The sequence below is a fragment of the Periplaneta americana genome, chromosome 16, assembly GCF_040183065.1.
Source record: "Periplaneta americana isolate PAMFEO1 chromosome 16, P.americana_PAMFEO1_priV1, whole genome shotgun sequence".
NCBI lineage: Eukaryota > Metazoa > Arthropoda > Insecta > Blattodea > Blattidae > Periplaneta > Periplaneta americana.
This window is the reverse complement of record NC_091132.1, coordinates 4,207,025-4,228,321: the sequence shown is the minus strand read 5'-3', so window position 1 is coordinate 4,228,321 and position 21,297 is coordinate 4,207,025. Positions and strand designations below refer to the sequence as shown.

At 35.6% G+C, this 21,297-nt stretch overlaps 1 protein-coding gene across 2 annotated transcripts in view; it reads left to right on the top strand.

The window, feature by feature from the left end:
- The window catches only part of LOC138716411 (polypeptide N-acetylgalactosaminyltransferase 1-like), a 101,690-nt gene that overhangs the window by 67,818 nt on the left and 12,575 nt on the right, over positions 1 to 21,297 (top strand). For both annotated transcript variants that reach the window (XM_069849477.1, XM_069849478.1), the window contains 7 exons: positions 1,684 to 1,864; positions 3,520 to 3,689; positions 5,082 to 5,249; positions 9,957 to 10,167; positions 14,208 to 14,325; positions 19,034 to 19,214; positions 21,141 to 21,283. In XM_069849477.1, the coding sequence (XP_069705578.1) occupies positions 1,684 to 1,864; positions 3,520 to 3,689; positions 5,082 to 5,249; positions 9,957 to 10,167; positions 14,208 to 14,325; positions 19,034 to 19,214; positions 21,141 to 21,283 (1,172 nt within the window). The remainder of the gene's footprint in view (positions 1 to 1,683; positions 1,865 to 3,519; positions 3,690 to 5,081; positions 5,250 to 9,956; positions 10,168 to 14,207; positions 14,326 to 19,033; positions 19,215 to 21,140; positions 21,284 to 21,297) is intronic.

Here is a 21,297-nt window from a genome sequence, read left to right as displayed (position 1 = left end):
TAACAATTACCGAAATTGAGGTTATCTTTTCCAAAATTATAATTAGCTTTTCCGAAATTAACATTAGTTTTTCAGAAATTGAGGTTGAAAAGGTATAATTCACGCCAATAAATTAGTATTGTATTACGTAAGGTAGTGTGGTAAGTAGACAGGCAAAATACGAAATTTCATATTATAAACCATTCCTGCTAGCGGTATAGGAACAAGGATCTTAACGATCCACGATATGTAGGATGCTATTAACACCAAAAAATATCACATTTCATATTATTCATTTTATTCATTCATAGCTTTCTGCCCAAGGGCAGGTCTTTCACTGCAAACCCAGAATTCTCCAATTTTCCTTCTTTCCCGCCTTCCTCTTAGTCCCTGCATACGATCCATATATCTTAATGTTATCTATTATTTGATATCTTCTTCTGCCCCAAACTTTTCTCCTGTTCACCATTCCTTCCAGTGCATCCTTCTATAGACAGTTTCTTCTCAGCCAATGACCCAACCATTCTCTCCTGACCAGATTCAACATCATTTTTTCTTCACCAATTTTTTCTAGCACAGCTTTGTTTCTTATTCCATCTGTCCATTTCACCGCTCCATTCTTCTCCATATCCACATTTCAAATGTTCTAGTTGCTTCTCTTCACTTTGTCGTAATGTCCATGTTTCTGTCCCATACAGTGCCATACTCCATACAAAGAAATATATAATTTAATTGCTGTATGTTTTAAACTATAGTAAAAAAGTAAGCAATGAACAGTATATCATTTTAAACATGATAAAGGAGCAGAAAAATAATATTACATTTATTGAGGTGTGTTACAAAAATTTAAAATGATTTAAATTATAATTAGCCCATCCCCGAAAAGCCAAATATTGTAAATGGGAGTGTTCTTGGAAAGGCAATAAGATTTTGTATTTCTTTTTTGTATTTATATGTGCTATCTGGTAGGATGGAAGAGAAGGCCTTATGGCCTTAATCCTGTAAGATTAAATAAATAAATAAATAAATAAATAAATAAATAAATAAATAAATAAATAAATAAATGAATGAATGAATTAAAGCTGTGGACCAGTACATTACAGGGGGGGGGGGGGGAGATTGTAGTATAAAAATGCTCGTGGTTGTCTTAAGAGTTCTGCTACAGAAAGTAAAGGTAATATATACACTTGGTTTTTAAAACCAAAATCATTCATTGATATTTGTGAGTTATTTCAAATCTACATTTTCACCATTCATTAATGTTATCTTAGTTACCTAATTAATATATTTTGTTAACTTTAATTTCAATTATTATTCAGAGTGATTAGTTCTGTCTGAAAATTAGCACAAAATTAATGCGAATTTGTAGTATAATTTTCAACGCAAATCACCACCATTTAAAAGAATTAATGAGAATTTTTAAAATAATTATCTCCATAAACTCTTGCCTCTGCTCACTTTATTATTTTAGGCCCTGAACACTATATCGAAATTAATTTTCTCTTGTTGTAATATAGTCTGTAGTTCTACATAATTTTACGGCAGTTAAAAGGATTCAGGATATTCTGAGCAAAAGGCAGATAGATAAATCTTACGTATATTATTTTCGGCTTACTCTTTTTATCACAAACTCCACAATGGAGTTACTTGTGGAAAAAGAGGTTAAGGAAGGAATTTATTTACCGGTACTATCTTGTGTTTCAGAACTCTTGAACTCGAACTTGTTTGACCCGAGGCCCAACGAAGGCAAGAACGGCCAGCCAGTGATGATTCCTTCATACGAGTTGATCAAGATGCAGCAGCTGTTCCACATCAACAGATTCAACCTGATGGCCAGCGACCGCATCCCGCTCAACAGGAGTCTGCCAGATGTGAGAAAGAAGAAGTAAAGCCCTCAGAAAACAAATCTAAAGTATTTTCCTGTAAAAATTGCAACTTAACCTTGAATTAGATACCATTGAGTACCGATAATAGTTTTGCTTCAACTTCCGTTCTACATAACCATTTGATCAGACCAAAGCTTAGGAATTATGCTATGTTAAATCCTGGAAGGTGTCCTCTGTTGGAAAATTTCTCTAGCATAATCAAGACCATATTTAAAAATCCTTCAGGCACAGGCAAAAAGAAATTGTCGCCCCTCTCCTGTATAAGATAGGCCTACCCAGAGTTTATTTTAATTTTGATTTCTTTCACTTTCCTAAAAATAATACAATTTTTTTTTGCATAACTGAAATCATAATTATAAATGATTACATAAATGAGGAGGTCTCAAGGCCATTGTAGTAAATCACTTTTCACAAAAATGATTTTAATGTATTTTCATATACAGAATGATTCAAAAGGTAATGTCAACTGATGTGGAGGTGGATCAGAGCGGTGTTTATACAGCAGAAAAGTTCGTTGTCCTCATTGGCTGGCTTTCCTTTTGAATCTTTCTGTATAGTCTATTGTTCTCTCTTTTTAGATGGCTTTCAATTCTTCTTGTCTGTACACCGATTACAGATCTGGTTTTATTACGGTGTAGTTGTCCCCTGTTGAAGCACAGTTCATTCCCAAAACATTAGTACTTGAGTATTATTTTAACCCCTTAACTTTATATGAGCTTACAAATGGGTTTTTTCAGGACCCAGAACTCTAATTTTGCTCTGTCATTGGCAAATACAGTTTATATTGTATGCTAGAGATACATTCCATCTCATCCAAGTTTTTGTAGTCCAGAAATTTGCCGCTCCCAAAAACTGATGCCGTAAGTGCCCCGTTTGCCACCACTAACTTAATTAGAGCCCTGATCATGTTGTTGTTGTTGTTTTCTAATGCCAGGCGTTTGACAATAAAGTATTTGACCTCTTGCACTCCAATATTTTTCAAAGATTTTATCATGGCCAGCCACTGAAGCACAGATTTTGAGGTGGCAAGTTGTAGCCGATTTAAGTGAACACCATATTTTAACGTTTTGGTGGCTACTTCATTCACACACAACCCCCAGAATGTCTGGAGGACCACACCTGCTGTTGGTCGACGGGTCCATTGGACATAGCTGGGAGATCTTGTTGATCACCAGCTTTCCCTCCTTAAGCCACTGGAGGACGATTTTAGTGCCATAGCAGGTCAGCACTAGGAACAGAAAAGTAGAAAGAGGAGAAGGAAAGGGAAATGAACCCCTAGGCCTCGAATGCTCTAATGCCGACGGGGTCGAAGAAAGTAAGAGTTCAGTCAGAGGACTGGATAGGAAAGAGTAAAGAGGGAATTAGGTATGGAATAGAGGAAAATTATACCAAATTCGGTCATTAACTCATCAAGCTGACCAGTGCTAATTGATGAGTAGCCCCTCCCTTTAGTTCAGCTTGTAAAATTATGCTTACTAACAGCTGCACCACAGGAAGGTAGGGATGGGACATTGGGTATTTCTCCAGGTTGGTTCTTTAAAGCCTTCAATGGGAAGGATTAATGGCTCTGCCCCCTGTATCCGACAGATACCCTTTTGATCATAATGTGTGAGGTCAGGTCTGATACTAAATTCTGATTGACGTTTGTTGGCAGGTGCCAGAGCCGGTACACAAACCTGACGGGTCTGCCCTCCACGTCGGTGATCATTGTGTTTCACAACGAGGCGTGGTCCACTCTGCTGCGCACGGTGCACAGCGTGGTCAACAGGTCGCCTCATGCGCTGCTGAAAGAGATACTGCTCGTCGACGACGCCAGCTCCAGAAGTGAGTCAATAACATTGGTGAATAGATGAATGGGAACAAGTTTTCATTCATTTTATTTATTGTATTCCGTAGATCTTACATTAGCATTGAAGATTTAATACACCCCAACTCTGGCTACTAGCAACAGGCATCTATAATGAACACCGATCAAAATACCCCTCATTTCTCGTGAAAAACAACAACTGAATAGACTACAGTGGACTATAGTGGACTTTATGTTGTCAGCAAACAGCTGGATACATTAAGAAGATTGATTGATTGATTGATTGATTGATTGGTTGAATGAAGATTTAAGATGTGGAACAGAAAGATTATACAAGATTACAATTTTTTGGAGAGATGAAGTGAGGCTGAAGATTCGCCAGAGATTACCTGGCATTTGCCTTATGGTTGGAGCACAGTTCCAGATAAGCAGGCTAGCAAGTCCATTGACTGAGCTACGTTGGCGTCTCTACAAAAAATACACATTACATAGCAAGCAAATGATTTAGTTTACAAATCTAAACAATTATTAATTATCACCTTTATTTCGAGAAAAATTCGTTCCGGCACCGGAAATCGAACCCGGGACCTCTCAGCTCTGCGCGCTGAGCGTTCTTTCCAACTGAGCTATGCCGGGACACATCCGAGAGAGGTCCCGGGTTCGATTCCCGGTGCCGGAACGAATTTTTCTCGATTTAATGGTGATAATACACATTGACTACTTCATAGTAGTCGTGATAATATTCAATGAGGGTGGCGAGACCTCATATAATGAATATGTGATGAATTATTAATCAGTTGAGCTATAAAAATATAATACATAGCAAGTAAATTAATTCAATTTAAAAGCATAAACAATTCAATCAGTTGAGATATACAAAAATATCACAAAGAGGGATGAAGTTACAGGAGAATGGAGAAAGTTACACAACACAGAACTGCACGCATTGTGTTCTTCACCTGACATAATTAGGAACATTAAATCCAGACGTTTGAGATGGGCAGGGCATGTAGCACGTATGGGCGAATCCAGAAATGTATATAGAGTGTTAGTTGGGAGCCCGGAGGGAAAAAGACCTTTGGGAAGGCCGAGACGTAGATGGGAGGATAATATTAAAACGGATTTGAGGGAGGTGGGATATGATGATAGAGACTGGATTAATCTTGCTCAGGATAGGGACCAGTGGCGGGCTTATGTGAGAGCAGCAATTAACCTCCGGGTTCCTTAAAAGCCAGTAAGTAAGTAAGTCAATCAGGGTTTCCAACTGAACGTTAGGCCTATGTCTTCACCTTCAAAAAGACAAATGATGTCTCCCTATGGTGCTTGTTCTTGTTTATTGTGTAAGGCAAAGGATTAATAACAAGAAAATCAGTATTTGGAAGTACTGAAGTGTGCGATTCATGTTGCAGCATTCCTGCGAGAAGCTCTGGACGAGCACGTCGCGAAGCTCCCTGTGCCGACCCGGGTCCTGAGGACGCATGAGAGAGTGGGACTGATTAGGGCTCGCCTCATGGGCGCGCGTGAAGCCACGGGGCAGGTCCTCACCTTCTTGGATGCCCACTGCGAATGCACCATCGGTAGGCTACACACTTGTTTCTTATAGTAAACCAGTAGTCTACAGTATTAATAGGCTATTTGTTTATGCATTTTGTTTGTTTATTTATCTAATTTACTCATATTATTTACTTATGTATTTATTTAATTTATTTATATCAGTGTGCTAACCAGACCCTTAGCCAGCTCCTTATATCTGGGTGGGGAGCCCATCATAAATTTGGAGGGAGGGGAACAAGTAATGTGTCGCATTTTCTATGTGCCAGGTGGTGACTTGGAACACGCATCATAGGAATTTCAATGCTAAAATTTATATTTTGTTATATTAGCTCCTCTAATTATTATGGAAGAAAATGTCGTAAAAGTTATTTGTAGTGAAAAAAATTCTCCATCCGTTTGTTTTATTAAATTAATATATTTATTATGAGTGTGTTTGCAATTAATTAAAATTAAAAAGTAATTATAACTATCTTTAATGAAAACTTAATTACAGTCATGGGTTCCGGTAACTGATATTTGTGTTTAAAACAGAATCGTTCAGGATCCAACCAGTTATGATAAAATTTAAAGGGGAAACAAATGAATGTGACATTCATTTTTTACTGATTAACAATGAAAATACCAATGCTTACATTAATTCATGGAACTCTCTGCAACAAAATCCACAGTTAATTCCTGATTTACCACGAAAATCGTCTGTAGCTGCATTTAGATTGGCAACAGGCCATGATTGTTTGGCCAAACACCTGCATAGAATTGGAATATATCAGTCCCCTAACTGCCCATTGTGCAAGAAATGGATTCGGAACACCTCAAAATCTGTGCTTCAGTGGCTGGTCATGATAATATCTTTGAAAAATATTGGAGTGCAAGAGGTCAAATGACTTTATTGTCAAACGCCTGGCATTAGAAAACAACAACAACATTACTTCATGGTAAATTAATAAATCACAATAAATGTTCAAATAGACGTTCTTTTGCTGCCAAACAACCAATTCTGTTATAAAACTCTCGTATGACATTTGCTAGCTGCATGTTTGATATTTTATTACATTCTTTATGTGCACTGACTCCAGTACAATACCAATTAATAATTTGAACTTTTTCTTTCATGGAATACATTTTCTCAGATTAACAAATGAACCATAAACAACAATATCTTTACTTTTAATTGCTTTCACTAATCCATGTCTAACTATGATTAGCATGCATTAAACATTAGTGCAGTTTCTGTGATAGGAGTATTTTGTATTATTCTCTAGATTTTTTATTTCCAGCCAAAAATTGTTTTTAATGGTATGATTGTATGCAGAATTTTTTTCTCTAAAAACTTTAATGACATTTTCTTGTATAATAATTAAGGGAGCTAATATAACAAAATATAAATTTTATTATTGAAATCCCTATGGTGTGTGTTCCAAATCACCACGTTGTATAACAGTTCTACGTTATTTATTGTTTACCTTTTACTCTCGTATGGTAAAGATCTTCTCTTCCATCTAACCAGAAGCGCCAGAAAACATAATCACATGGGCTACAAAAATGATTAAACAAGAAAAGATATGCAATACTTTTTAAACAGTAATAAATGATAAGATGATAATAGCCTTTTGAACAATAATTTGAAGCAAACTGAAATTGAATGAAAAAAATAAACTAGTAAAAAAATCGAATAAGCTTGGCAGCTGTGTGTTGTAAATAATTGTATTTTACAATATTAAAATGAGAAAAAAGTACTGATACCTATAGGGAAAGGAGAAAAGATAGCATATTTAATAAACTTTCTGAAGATAAATAATTGTTTCTTTGTGTGACTGGAATCTTTCTTGTACAGCTGCAATAAAATCATTGAGGTAGAAAAATTTAAGAAAGGGGTCACATTAGTACTCATAATTTTCCATTTTTGAATCTTGCGTACATCACTTTTAACACTTGAATATAATTAATTGATGAACTAGTGGACTTACTCGTGTTAAATATGTAATATTCGTCCGGCTTACAGCTGTTTCAGTGCATCATGCACCATCATCAGAACCTACTAGATCGCGGCGTCATCTCGAACTTCTCTGCCTGTTAGGAGGGTGTGTTTTATTGTTGGAATGTGTTGGATTGTGGAGTCGAATAGTGTGTGTGTACTGAAATTGATCTGTGAGTTGAGGATTTGATCAGGGTGTGTTTTAGTGTGTTTGTATATTTCGTATTGTTCTAGTGTGTTGAATTTTTGGTTCTTGGGTTGTGTGTGTAGGATTTCCATGTCCGTATTTATGTTATTGTATGTATGGTTAGTATTGGTTATGTGATCGGCGTATGTAGATGTATTGTGTCCTCTGGTTATAGCTTTAATGTGTTCTTTGTAGCTAGTTTGGAATGATCTGCCTGTCTGTCCTATGTAGAAAACACACTACAAAGACATCTCAACACACAAAAAACACAAACAAATAAATACGACCACACAGGTGTATACAAACTCACATGTAATAGTTGCGACAAGTTCTACATAGGCCAGACAGGCAGATCATTCCAAACTCGCTACACAGAACACATTAAAGCAATAACCAGAGGACACAATACATCTACATACGCCGATCACATAACCAATGCCAACCATACATACAATAACATAAATACGGACATGGAAATCCTACACACACAACCCAAGAACCAAAAACTCAGCACACTAGAACAATACGAAATATACAAACACACTAAAACACACCCCGATCAAATTCTCAACACACAGATCAATTTCAGTACACACACACTATTCGACTCCACAATCCAACACCTTCCAACAATAAAACACACCCTCCTAACAGGCAGAGAAGTTCGAGATGACGCCGCGATCTAGTAGGTTCTGATGATGGTGTGTGTTGCACTGAAACAGCTGTAAGCCGGACGAATATTACGTATTTAACACGAGTAAGTCCACTAGTTCATCAATTAATCATAATTTTCTATTTCAATCGAAGTTGAATTTTCGGGGGGGCCTGTAATGGGGTGATCACAACTTTTATTTGGTTTTCTGCACTAAGATCACCATGTTGTACTGTGATCTGTGATGCCGTCAAGTAGAACCAGTACCGGTAGTGTCTAGTTCATTCTCGTTTCGGCTATGATTTGTTGTGATGATAAAGGTAGTAGTAATGGTAGAAGTTTATTCACCATATAGATTTTTAAAAATCATGGCTTCGTCAATCTTATTTCTAGGTCTTAATCTAGTTTCTGATTATGCTAATGATAGGCCCATTTATGAATTTATAACATTATGACTGCAGAACTTCTGCTAATACTACACAAGAAGGATTACAACTAAGATAGTACAATAATAATAATAATAATAATAATAATAATAATAATAATAATAATAATGCTTGGGTCACTGAGAAGAAACTGCCTACTGAAGCATGCACTGGAAGGAATAGTGAACGGGAAAAGAGTTTGGGCAGAAGAACATATAAGATGATAGGAGACATTAAAATATATGGATGATATGAGGAGAAAAAGAGCAAGGCAGAAAAAAAAAATAGAAAAAAATTGGAGAAAGCTGGGTTTGCAGTGAAAGACCTGCCCTTGCGCAGAACACTATGAATGAATGAATTTATTCTTAATAGTGATAATGACCTTTATGCTTTCACAATTACAGATTAATACTTTCACGTAAGATCTAAAGATATGAATTCCTCTACAGCATACGGCATATGATGCAGCAGCCTGTTGGCTATACTTCTAATGTCTTTTGTTTATTCCTTATTATGGAGCTTGTAATTTTATTATACATGTTTATGTGAAATACTTTTGAGACTTGCGGTAATTCTACGAGTGAACAAATGGATATGATTTGATGTCCTTTGTTTGATACATGTAGTAATCTGAATTCAATTTGAATTTTTCTTTGGTAGTGATAATATTAAAATGTCTCGTGACCAGAATATTGTACGAAATGGAATTATAAAAATTGGAGATTTATCCTTCGAAGAGGTGGAAAAATTCAAATATCTTGGAGCAACAGTAACAAATATAAATGACACTCGGGAGGAAATTAAACGCAGAATAAATATGGGAAATGCCTGTTATTATTCGGTTGAGAAGCTCTTATCATCCAGTCTGCTGTCCAAAAATCTGAAAGTTAGAATTTATAAAACAGTTATATTACCGGTTCTTCTGTATGGTTGTGAAACTTGGACTCTCACTTTGAGAGAGGAACATAGGTTAAGGGTGTTTGAGAATAAGGTGGTTAGGAAAATATTTGGGGCTAAAAGTTACAGGAGAATGGAGAAAGTTACACAACGCAGAACTGCACGCATTGTATTCTTCACCTGACATAATTAGGAACTTAAAATCCAGACGTTTGAAATGGGCAGGGCATGTAGCACGTATGGGCGAATCCAGAAATGCATGTAGAGTGTTAGTTGGGAGACCCGAGGGAAAAAGACCTTTAGGGAGGCCGAGACGTAGATGGGAGGTTAATATTAAAATGGATTTGAGGGAGGTGGGGTGTGATGATAGAGAATGGATTAATCTTGCCCAGGATAGGGCCCAATGGCGGGCTTATGTGAGGGCGGCAATGAACCTCCGGGTTCCTTAAAAGCCATTTGTAAGTAAGTAAGTAAGTGATAATATTAAATTGTGATGATGTGATGATATGAAGGAAAGAGGAAGAGAATAATAAATTGGAGATGAGGGAAAAGACAAAGCAGGAGAAGCTGTATCATAGTTGGTGTTGTGTGCAGGCTGGCTGGAGGCTCTGATCTCAAGGATAGCGGAGGACCGGACACGTGTGGTGTGTCCTGTCATCGACATCATCAACGATGACACGTTCGCCTACGTGCGAAGCTTCGAGCTGCACTGGGGCGCCTTCAACTGGGAGCTGCACTTCCGCTGGTACACGCTAGGCGGTGGCGAAATCAAGCGCAGGAAGCAGGACATCACTGAGCCCTTCAGGTAAGGAGAAGCTCAGGTCTAACAGAACAATCCACGAAATACGAAACTAAACACACAGCAATTAGTGCTAGTTACAGCATAGCATTGTGGCCATTACATAACTTTTTTGTGATGGTGAGTTTTTGTAAAGAGATAGGAGGAAACAAAACAAACTGGAACCCTTAAGAGTTTCATAATAATGTAATAGGTGTCATTCACTCTTAGATAACTGCATTTCTCTCAACATGTTCAGTCCTACTGACCCTTCACTTTTTTGTATTCGTGTCGTGTATTTACAAACTTTATACACTGACATATCGTGACCTACGTGCATGTTCACTTATCATTCCTTCTAATTTATAATACTTACTAGCCGTACCCGTGCTCTCTGCTGCATCCGTTGGAAATAAATATAAAGTAATTACATAATTAAAATAGGACATTTGATCCAGGGGACATTCGTGTTTGATAGAAGGATAAATCGTTTAATGTTACTTAATTTAAATTGCATCCAAATAATTAAAATGCGATCATTTTGGTCCAGAGACTCTCATTTGGTGCAATGACAATTCCTTTAACATATTTCTTAATTTTTATTACATGCAACCATAGCTTAATGAAGATTGACATCATTTAGATTTAATGTGTATATTTTATTCTACTTGTTATAGGTTTCCATTGAATTATGGTAATAACTTAATTTTAACCCTTGTTTTCTACGTATTCAGTAAATGGCGCTTGGCCCACTATGGTTGTGAACCCTTCAAATAACTTAAATTATATTATTTAATATTACTTACTTACTTACAAATGGCTTTTAAGGAACCCGAAGATTCATTGCCGCCCTCACATAAGCCCGCCATTGGTCCCTATCCTGTGCAAGATTAATCCAGTCTCTATCATCATATCCCACCTCCCTCAAATCCATTTTAATATTATCCTCCCATCTACGTCTCGGCCTCCCTAATTATATTATATTATATTATATTATATTATATTATATTATATTATATTATATTATATTACATTATATTATATCAGAAGTTACTGTAATAACTTTATAGCATTATGTCCATCCAGAGAAACACTTTCCAATGGTGAAATAATAATTAATTATACAAATCGGTTAATTTAGCTTCCGATTATACTTCATACAAACACAGAAACATTCTCTGTAGACTGTCTTTCATAGCTTTCGATTGTTGCTGTGCAAGGCCCCTTATTAACGAAGTCATTTGATTTTTAATTCATTACATGGCCTTAGATGGCAGTTATTTTAATTTTAAAACTCATTTATCTCATTAAATATCAGTCCTATCAAAATTTTTCAAGGAATAAAACTTATCGAAAATTATTTTTAAAGAAACTTTTGTTATGTAACATTTTTCACAAAAATCAATAATAAGCGAGATATTTCGATTTATTTAATTCAGGCCCCCTTATAACTCCCCTTTTAAAAAATGTATTTTGAATGCCATATAGCCTAAAATCTAAGTTACAACGAACTTAATTTATATTCCAATTTTCATTGAAATCCGTTCAGCCATTATCGCGTGAAAAGGTAACAAACATACAGACAGACAGACAGACATACATACAAACAAAAATTTCAAAAAGGCAATTTTCGGTTTCAGGGTGGTTAATTATATATGTTAGGACCAATTATTTTTGGAAAATCGAAAATTACCAGATTTATTAGTATAGATTATCCTACTGCTGTTCTCTTACTCATACTATTACATTCCCATTTGACTGCAAAAGGGTATCTGTCGGATACAGGGGGAGAGCCATTAATCCTTCCCATTGCAGGCTTTAAGGAACCAACCTGGACAAATACCCAATGTCCCATCCCTACCTTCCCGTGGTGCAGCATAATTTTACAAGCTGAACTAAAGGGAGGGGCTACTCATCAATTAGCACTGGTCAACTTGATGAGTTAATGACTGAATTTGGTATAATTTTCCTCTATTCAATACCTAATTCCCTCTTTACCCTTTCCTATCCAGTCCTCTGACTGAACTCTTACTTTCTTCGACCCCGACGGCATTAGAGCGTTCGAGGCCTAGGGGTTCATTTCCCTTTCCTTCCTCCTCTTTCTACTTTTCTGTTCCTAGTGCTGACCTGCTATGGCACTAAAATCATCCTCCAGTGACTTAAGGAGGGAAAGCTGGTGATCAACAAGATCTCCCAACTAGGTCCAGTGGACCCGTCGACCAACAGCAGGTGCGGTCCTCCAGACATTCTGGGGGTTGTGTGTGAATGAAGTAGCCACCAAAACGTTAAAATATGGTGTTCACTTAAATCTGCTACAACTTGCCATTTTCACTCCAATATGGGACTTTGGAAATTGGCATAACCTGCATGATTATCATAATCCACAGTTAATTCCCGATTTACCACGAAAATCGTCTGTAGCTGCATTTAGGTTGGCAACAGGCCATGACTGCATAGAATTGGAATATATCAGTCCCCTAACTGCCCATTGTGCAACTCAAACCAAGAAAAGGATTCGGAACACCTCAAAATCTGTGCTTCAGTGGCTGACCATGATAATATCTTTGAAAAATATTGAAGTGCAAGAGGTCAAATGACTTTATTGTCAAACGCCTGGCATTAGAAAACAACAACTTTCCCATTCGGCTCCACTCCATCCTTTCTCTTAACTAACTAAATAATTCCTTCTTACAAATAACTTCATTTCGTTTTAAACTTATTTGATATAGAAGACCTATAGGTACCCCTGTCGACTTGTTTCAGGAAAAATTGCATTATCATTAAAATTTACTGGAGAAAACACTTCTATCTCTTAATTACATTAGTGTTCGTACCATAGGAACATTGGTTTAACGTAGTTTAGAACTTTGATCTTGGAGTCCATTGTCTTCAAAGCAATTGGATAAACTTGAGAAAGTACATCTACTCAGTTCCATCTTTTCACTACAGTTAACTACGTACATAGATATGAGGTCTACTCGAACTTCTGTGTTGATCATCATCATCATCCAAATCTTTGGCTCCAAGTCAAAATGTGATGTGTAATTTCTTGCTGTTTTTCAGGAGCAAGCATTTAAAGTTTGAGCAACTGTAAACAATAGGAATCATGTTACAGAGAAAAATAATAGAGATATGCATGTCTTCTTTTGCCACAATAAAGATATCATCATGATTCACAACATATCACAAAATCTCATATTCGCCAAAAATTGACATTTCACTCTTGTCTTGCAACCACAGAAACCAAGGATTAGGCCTTTGAGACCTGTTCCAAGGCTAAAATTTGTCCTTCCATTTTCTTCCGACACCTCTGTGTCCAGATGGCTTGTAAAGCAATGCTTGCAAAGGATATCTTGAAGGAATCATTCTCAAAACATATGATCTCTCCATTGTATGTGATATCTTTGAATATCCTCAACTGGATATACAAATAAAATACCTACCTGTGTAATATGGGTGACAGCCTGCATCTTTGTCTTGAATCTCTATTTATATCAATCTCACAATTACTCTTATTTTGTGTAACTTTTATTTTTGTTTCATGATTTAATGCCATTTATTAAATTGTCAGATATTTTATAGTTTTTTAAAACTGTTCATAATTTCTTGTGATTTACTCTATTGTAGCAAGGAACAGTAAGCAAGTTTGTAAATTGAATTATCTTCGTTTTGATAATATCTGTTTAATTATAAAGCTGGTTTTAATACAGGATATTATATCCTCCTTGAAACCGTTTTGCTCTTCGTAAATTTTGATATTTAATCTCTTGTATAAAATACGTAGAAATCGTAAACTTTTACTTTCAGAAATTAATTTGGAACTATTCTTTTATAGGCTTCCCAGCAGACTAGAATTCGCTCTGGCCATGTCACGAATGTTGTCTAAAAACTAAAGTCATGGCTTTTATATTTGAAATATTGGTTACCGGTAAACTTACTGAAATTTTTATATGTAAAAATATTGAAGTTCAACTTCAGCGTCATAGCTTACTAGCAGTGTCTGTTCCGCTCGTATTGCTAGAATTTATTGTTACTTGCACTCAGTATTAATTTGCATTTCATTTCAGGACCCCAACAATGGCAGGAGGACTTTTTGCTATGGACAAAGATTACTTCTTTGAGCTGGGAGCATACGACGACCAAATGGAAATATGGGGAGGTGAAAATCTTGAATTATCATTTAGGGTAAGGAAAACTTACTAATCTTGACTCATAATGGTATTTTTCCCTGACTTGAAATATGTGTCTGCAGTTCATAAGAAATATTTTAAATGGAAGTATTATGTCATTTTGCCATATTTAGTATCGGTAAAGCAAAATATTCAAATGAAATTAAAATTTTTTTCTGGTGACGGTAAGGTTGACGTTTTTGAAATTGAGACGTAAGACACTTTGGGACATTCTTGTAACAAAACCAACATTTTGTAAAGTGTCATAAATTGCAAAACTATAAGTCCATCCATTCATATTCATTTATTGCGTCCAACTGATCACATACATGATATGGGACATGTCAAAAGTAACACGTAATTACTAACGCTACAATACAGTACATTAACTAAAATACAACATACAAAATTTCAACATTAATTATAAATAATTTCAACATTAACAAATAACAACCACAAGAACAGATGTAACACTTTACAAGACAAATCACATTTCATTTAACAGTCTGGAGTCAATTTCGACGAAATTTCATGAAAAGACATTCCTACACGAAGTCAGAATCTGGAAAAGAAGTAAAATTTTTTAAGTAAGGCATCCTTTTTCTATTCAGTTACGGCAATTGTCAATAAATTCGTTCATACTGTAAAAGCAACTGGAGAACTGGAAACATTCCTTTAAATCCTTCATTAAAATTTAAAGTGAATAATTCTACAATACATATAAAAAAATCATATTTGGCATGACCATATACATATTTTTTTACCAGACGCTAAATAACCTAAGATGTTGATAAAGCGTCGTAAAATAACCTACTACTACTATTCTTTTACATAGCTTTCATTTGTACATTTAATTAAACAAGTTGAAAGTGTCATAAACAGATACCCGTAACTATAAAAACAACAGCTTGATATTCAAGTACCAGATTTAAATTAATATTTCTTCTGAAAAGTTCTTACTTAGCCTTACTATCTGGCTTTGAGACGAAATCATAAAAGGATATTGAAAATGAGGTAGGTAGTATCATTCGCCATTTTTGTTCTTTCGTTGCCGAGCTACCAGAGGAGGAATCTATTTGCCGCACCGTTAAACATTATCGTGCCGTAGCTCCTATGATAATAAATCAAACGGACTGTAATTCGGCAAACAATTGAGCGGCAAATAACTAACATCTTTGTGTGCTTTCTGCGAACACCAACGAAAGAGCCAAAATGGCGGGCGATTATATTAAGTATTTATCGAGCCTTACGAAGTGAATAACGTCTTCGTCAGTGAATCACAAGACGCACACGTTTAAATGTAGCCGACCTGCAACGCGATTGGCTGCTGGAAATTAGAGCGACGGGACTATAGTGACGGAGCACGAAGCATTGTTAGGATTGGGAGGGGAAATAAAGACATGATCAGCTTTCTGAGTCAGACAATCAGAAGATATCAGAAGAAAAAATGCTGCCTGAATAAATAATGACTTGACAGTACAACGAAAGAGGCAACAAGATAGTAGCATTCGAAAAGGAATTCACAGGCTAGTAACAGATGAAGAAGTGACACTAGGAATAACTGAAAAATGATATATTGGTGATTATAATGTGCTGTGATTCCGAACATCCAACCCACTATATCCTTCCTTTGCTGTCCTGTCTAGCTTCAGGCTGACATAGCTGCGATGAAATAAGAAACTGGTCTCAAGTGTGAAACTGAAAAATTGTTGTTGTTGTTGTTTTCTAATGCCAGGCGTTTGACAATAAAGTCATTTGAAATCTTGTACTCCAATATTTTTCAAAGATATTATCATGGTCAGCCACTGAAGCACAGATTTTGAGGTGTTCCGAATCCATTTCTTGGTTTGAGTTGCACAATGGGCAGTTAGGGGACTGATATATTCCAATTCTATGCAGGTGTTTGGCCAAACAATCTAAATGCAGCTACAGACGATTTTCGTGGTAAATCGGGAATTAACTGTGGATTTTGATGCAGAGAGTTCCATTTTTTCCCTTGGGATTGTGTTATCAAATTTTGTTTGTTGAAGTCTAAGTATGTAGATTTAATAAATCTCTTCACAGAGTAATACGTAGATTTAGTAACAGGTCTGTAAGTAGCAGTGCTGCCCTTCTTTGCTAAAGCATCCGCATTCTCGTTTCCCAGGATTCCACAATGGGATGGTATCCATTGGAATACAATTCTTGTATTGAGTGATATTAATTGAGAGAGCATTTTAGTTATTTCTGCTGTTTGAGATGAAGGTGTGTGTTTAGAGACGATTGATAGAATAGCTGCTTTGGAGTCTGACACTATAACTGCATTCTTAAATTTATTGATGTGGCATAGAAGATTCCTGAGACATTCACTTGTTGCAGTGATTTCACCATCAAAACTGAAAAATTAGTCCTAGTTTTCCAGGTTGAGGGTTGTTGCGTTAGGCCAATTCCCTAACAGCAAAATAATACCGAGTGATTCAGAACTTGTGTTACAAAAGAATATAGTATGTAGAGAGTATATTCCATTAGGCATTGCGTATCCTATCTGGCACCGGTACGGCGCTATACTTCTTTCAGTAGGTAGGCAATCATTCATGCAAGGGCCAGTGGCTTGACTCTCTGATGACTGAGCTTTCAATGAAAAATAAGACAATGATGCTTGACAACTTTCGCATTACAGAAGAGCTTCACATTAACGCCCCCTTTCTTGTAAACAATACTGGCATCACCGAAACATTGACTGCCGTACCCGTTCCTCATGAAGCAATTTTCACATGGGATGGTATTTGTAACACACAACTAGGAAATTTGAAAGCAGATACTTTACTAAGGTCCAAGAAAAGTCCTACTTTTTGCTGCTTGTTGTCTTTAGCATTTAGAATGGATTCTGCAAACTTCAGAATGACATTGTTAATTCTTTTACCTTTTTGGAAACCAAATTGTGAAGTACAAAATAAGTCGCTGCGTTTCAGGAAGGATACTAATCTGTTACACGTAACTTTTTCAAGGATTTTTGGAATATATCGATAAATGAGCAAGCAATAAGTCTATAGTTTTCAGTGGATTTTTTTTGTCCTTTTTGAAGATCGGACGGACTTTTGATACATTAAAATTTTCAGGAAATTTACCTGACGACAAGTTTGTGTAACATAAAGTATATCAACTAGAGTTATCAGGAGAGAGGCACACATTTTTATGATTGCATCTAGTAATTCATCATTTGCAGAAAGCAGACTATTTTTCAGACTTTTCATTATTTTGAGTATTTTTCTCGAGATATTGTAGTTAGAAAGATAGTATTATTGAATAATTTCAAGGGAAAAATTGTTCCGGGGCCGGGTATCGATCCCGGAACAAATTTTCCCTTGAAATTATTCAAATCAGCTTCACAGAGAGCTTCACCTGAAAGCTAGATTTGCAGATAGTATTATTGTTTCTTATTGAACGGGTTACATCAGCTTCTTGTCTATGCGGATGACGTGAATATGTTAGGAGAAAATACACAAACGATTAGGGAAAACACGGAAATTTTACTTGAAGCAAGTAGAGCGATCGGTTTGGAAGTAAATCCCGAAAAGACAAAGTATATGATTATGTCTCGTGACCAGAATATTGTACGAAATGGAAATATAAAAATTGGAGATTTATCCTTCGAAGAGGTGGAAAAATTCAAATATCTTGGAGGAACAGTAACAAATATAAATGACACTCGGGAGGAAATTAAACGCAGAATAAATATGGGAAATGCGTGTTATTATTCGGTTGAGAAGCTTTTATCATCCAGTCTGCTGTCAAAAAATCTGAAAGTTAGAATTTATAAAACAGTTATATTACTGGTTGTTCTGTATGGTTGTGAAACTTGGACTCTCACTTTGAGAGAGGAACAGAGGCTAAGGGTGTTTGAGAATAAGGTTCTTAGGAAAATATTTGGTGCTAAGATGGATGAAGTTACAGGAGAATGGAGAAAGTTACACAATGCAGAACTGCACGCATTGTATTCTTCACCTGACATAATTAGGAACATTAAATCCAGACGTTTGAGATGGGCAGGGCATGTAGCACGTATGGGCGAATCCAGAAATGCATATAGAGTGTTAGTTGGGAGACCGGAGGGAAAAAGACCTTTAGGGAGGCCGAGACGTAGATGGGAGGATAATATTAAAATGGATTTGAGGGAGGTGGGGTGTGATGATAGAGACTGGATTAATCTTGCACAGGATAGGGACCGATGGCGGGCTTATGTGAGGGCGGCAATGAACCTTCGGGTTCCTTAAAAGCCATTTGTAAGTAAGTAAGTAAGTAAGTTATTATTGTTTCTTAGATGGTTTATTATGATTGTCGATTGTGTATAACTATATGACTGCATCCTATTGAAATACTGTAATATACTTTTTGTAAGACTGATTGTTATTGTTACACAATAGGTTGTGTTTGTGCAGAATTGATAATCAGTATTGCTTGTTGATGGCAGAGGGTCTGAATCTGAATGAAATTCCTAGGCATGAATATATTTATTACTTTTTTGAAGATTTTTATTTATGTGTGTAATTCTTAAAATTAACTTAGAAGTCATTACTGTCTCTTTTTTTTATTTCATAATTTTAAATGCAGTTTTTCTATGTTGGGTAGAGAAAAAGAAAGGGAAAAAAGTGACTCTTTTCTGGAAAAATATCGAATTGTTAATTGAAAAAAAAAAAAAAAAACTGGATTGACTGCAAATATTTTAATGTGTTTGCCTGTTGCAGGTGTGGCAATGTGGCGGAAGTATAGAGATCGCCCCTTGCTCCCATGTTGGTCATCTGTTCCGCAAGTCGTCGCCCTACACATTCCCTGGAGGAGTGGGAGAGGTTCTGTACTCCAACCTGGCCAGAGTGGCTTTGGTCTGGATGGATGAGTGGAAGGAATTCTACTTCAAATTTAACCCAGGTATTCTAAATTATAATAATTTGTTAGCTTCAAAGTATGCCCAGACATTTCAGACTTCACAGAAGGAGAATATTAAAACCTTCATTTCATTTTGAGGGATGTGCAGATAAGAAAACAACAACGAGCATTCGTGAGTCTGAAACAAATGAACAGATACAAAATTTATTGTAAGTACGAATAATATATTTTGTTACATCATTTACATTGGATTTTCAAAAAGATTAAAACAATTTTTCTCATCTTATTTCAATAAATAGAGAACATTAAGCATCTTTTCACGAAGAACGATCAGATTTTTCTGGAAAAACTCAATTTTTTCCTCTTTTGGTTCTACAGTTTATTGCAGGTTTATTAAATTTGTCATTTTTTATCAGCACTGATTCATTGTAAGCCAAATCTCTCATTTATGTTTTCATTTCCTTTGTATCTGTTGTCAGTGAGTTGCATATTCTTATTTTACAACTGCCGGTTATGTAAATCATTATCAATAATTACGAGTATAAGTTAAATTGTTCATTTATATTTAATTGAAGAAGTTGTCTTGATGGGCATCTAGCCTGTGTACTCTCCTGTAAGTCGTAATAAATAAATAGATGGACAGACATACATACAGATAGACATACATACATACAGACAGACAGACAATTAATCAATTAATTTTGGTACTTACCAGAGCAGAAATGAATAGTGATAGTGAATGACAAAGTAGTGGAAGCTACAAGAGAAACAAACAAGTTTAAATGATAAATATACAGCACTGGTAATCATTGAAATTATAAAAAGTCATAAACAACAATTGTCTCAACACATCCAGTTAAATCTTGAGTTGCTATACATGCTTCCAGGCAATTGGTCACTAGTAAAATCGTCTTATATTAATGAATTTGAAATAAACTTATGGAAATATTCTTACGTGATAAATATATTATTTGGTTGGTATAATTTAAGGGAGGAGATACACCGTTAACCTGCAAAAATTTAATAAAATTCATTTTTTATATCTCAGCTACTATAAAAGCTAAATGAACAAAACTTTTCATATTTAATACACATGCATTACACTTATAAAACACTATTCAGAATATTAAAATGGCTAATAATTATCTGTAAAATAATATAAAATCTGCATAATTTTTTTTACAAGTGTAAAGTATTTACATAATAAAATATACAATTAATTAAATATCTGCATGATTCTGTTATTAATCTAAAATCTGTTTGTTTGTTAATTTTGATTTTTGTACCATAATACAGACTTTGTATGACATTACTCAGATGTTTGGGTATACCTTTCTCATGCAATATATTCCGTAGTTTTTGACTATCTACTGTATCAAATGCTTTCTGTATATCTTTGTATGTGCCAGTGTTATATTCTATGTTTTTCTATTAGCTAAGTGAGAGTAAACATATAAAACAGAAATATTTATGAACTGGTTCTAGAATACTTTAAGGAGAAGTAGGCCTATAAAATTAGTGGTGATATTAAAGTCATGGGTTTGTTTTTGGATTCTCGTGGTACCATTTCAAACTTGTTTGGTGAATTTTGTAAGAGATTTAATGTTCCAACCAGTACATTAAAAACTCTGGCCGTTACTACCGGTACTGTTAAATATTCAGTACAAATTCTCAGAAACCATTTATACGGACAATGAACTCTCAAAAAATTGATTGTATGAACAATGAAGTGATCAGAAGTTCTAATATTTGTATGTTTTGTTTGGATTATATAGGAAACTTTTATATTATGTTGTATATTGAAATTGTTTTTTATTCATAATATGCTGTGTTCTTTGGGCAACCCTTTCCTTAAGGGCAGCTACCTTATGGTTAATAATATAGATATGTACATTTGACCTTGTTTGTCTATTTGTAAGACATGATAATTAAATGATAAATACTGAGGGTGATGTGTTTGTGTTACAGCTGCAGCCCGGGTAAGAGACCGTCAGAGTGTGAAGTCGCGGCTCGAACTCCGGAAGAGACTGCAGTGCAAGAGTTTCGAGTGGTATCTGGACAACATCTGGCCTCAACACTTCATGCCGAAAAATGACCGCTTTTTTGGCAAGGTAAGGGGAACGTT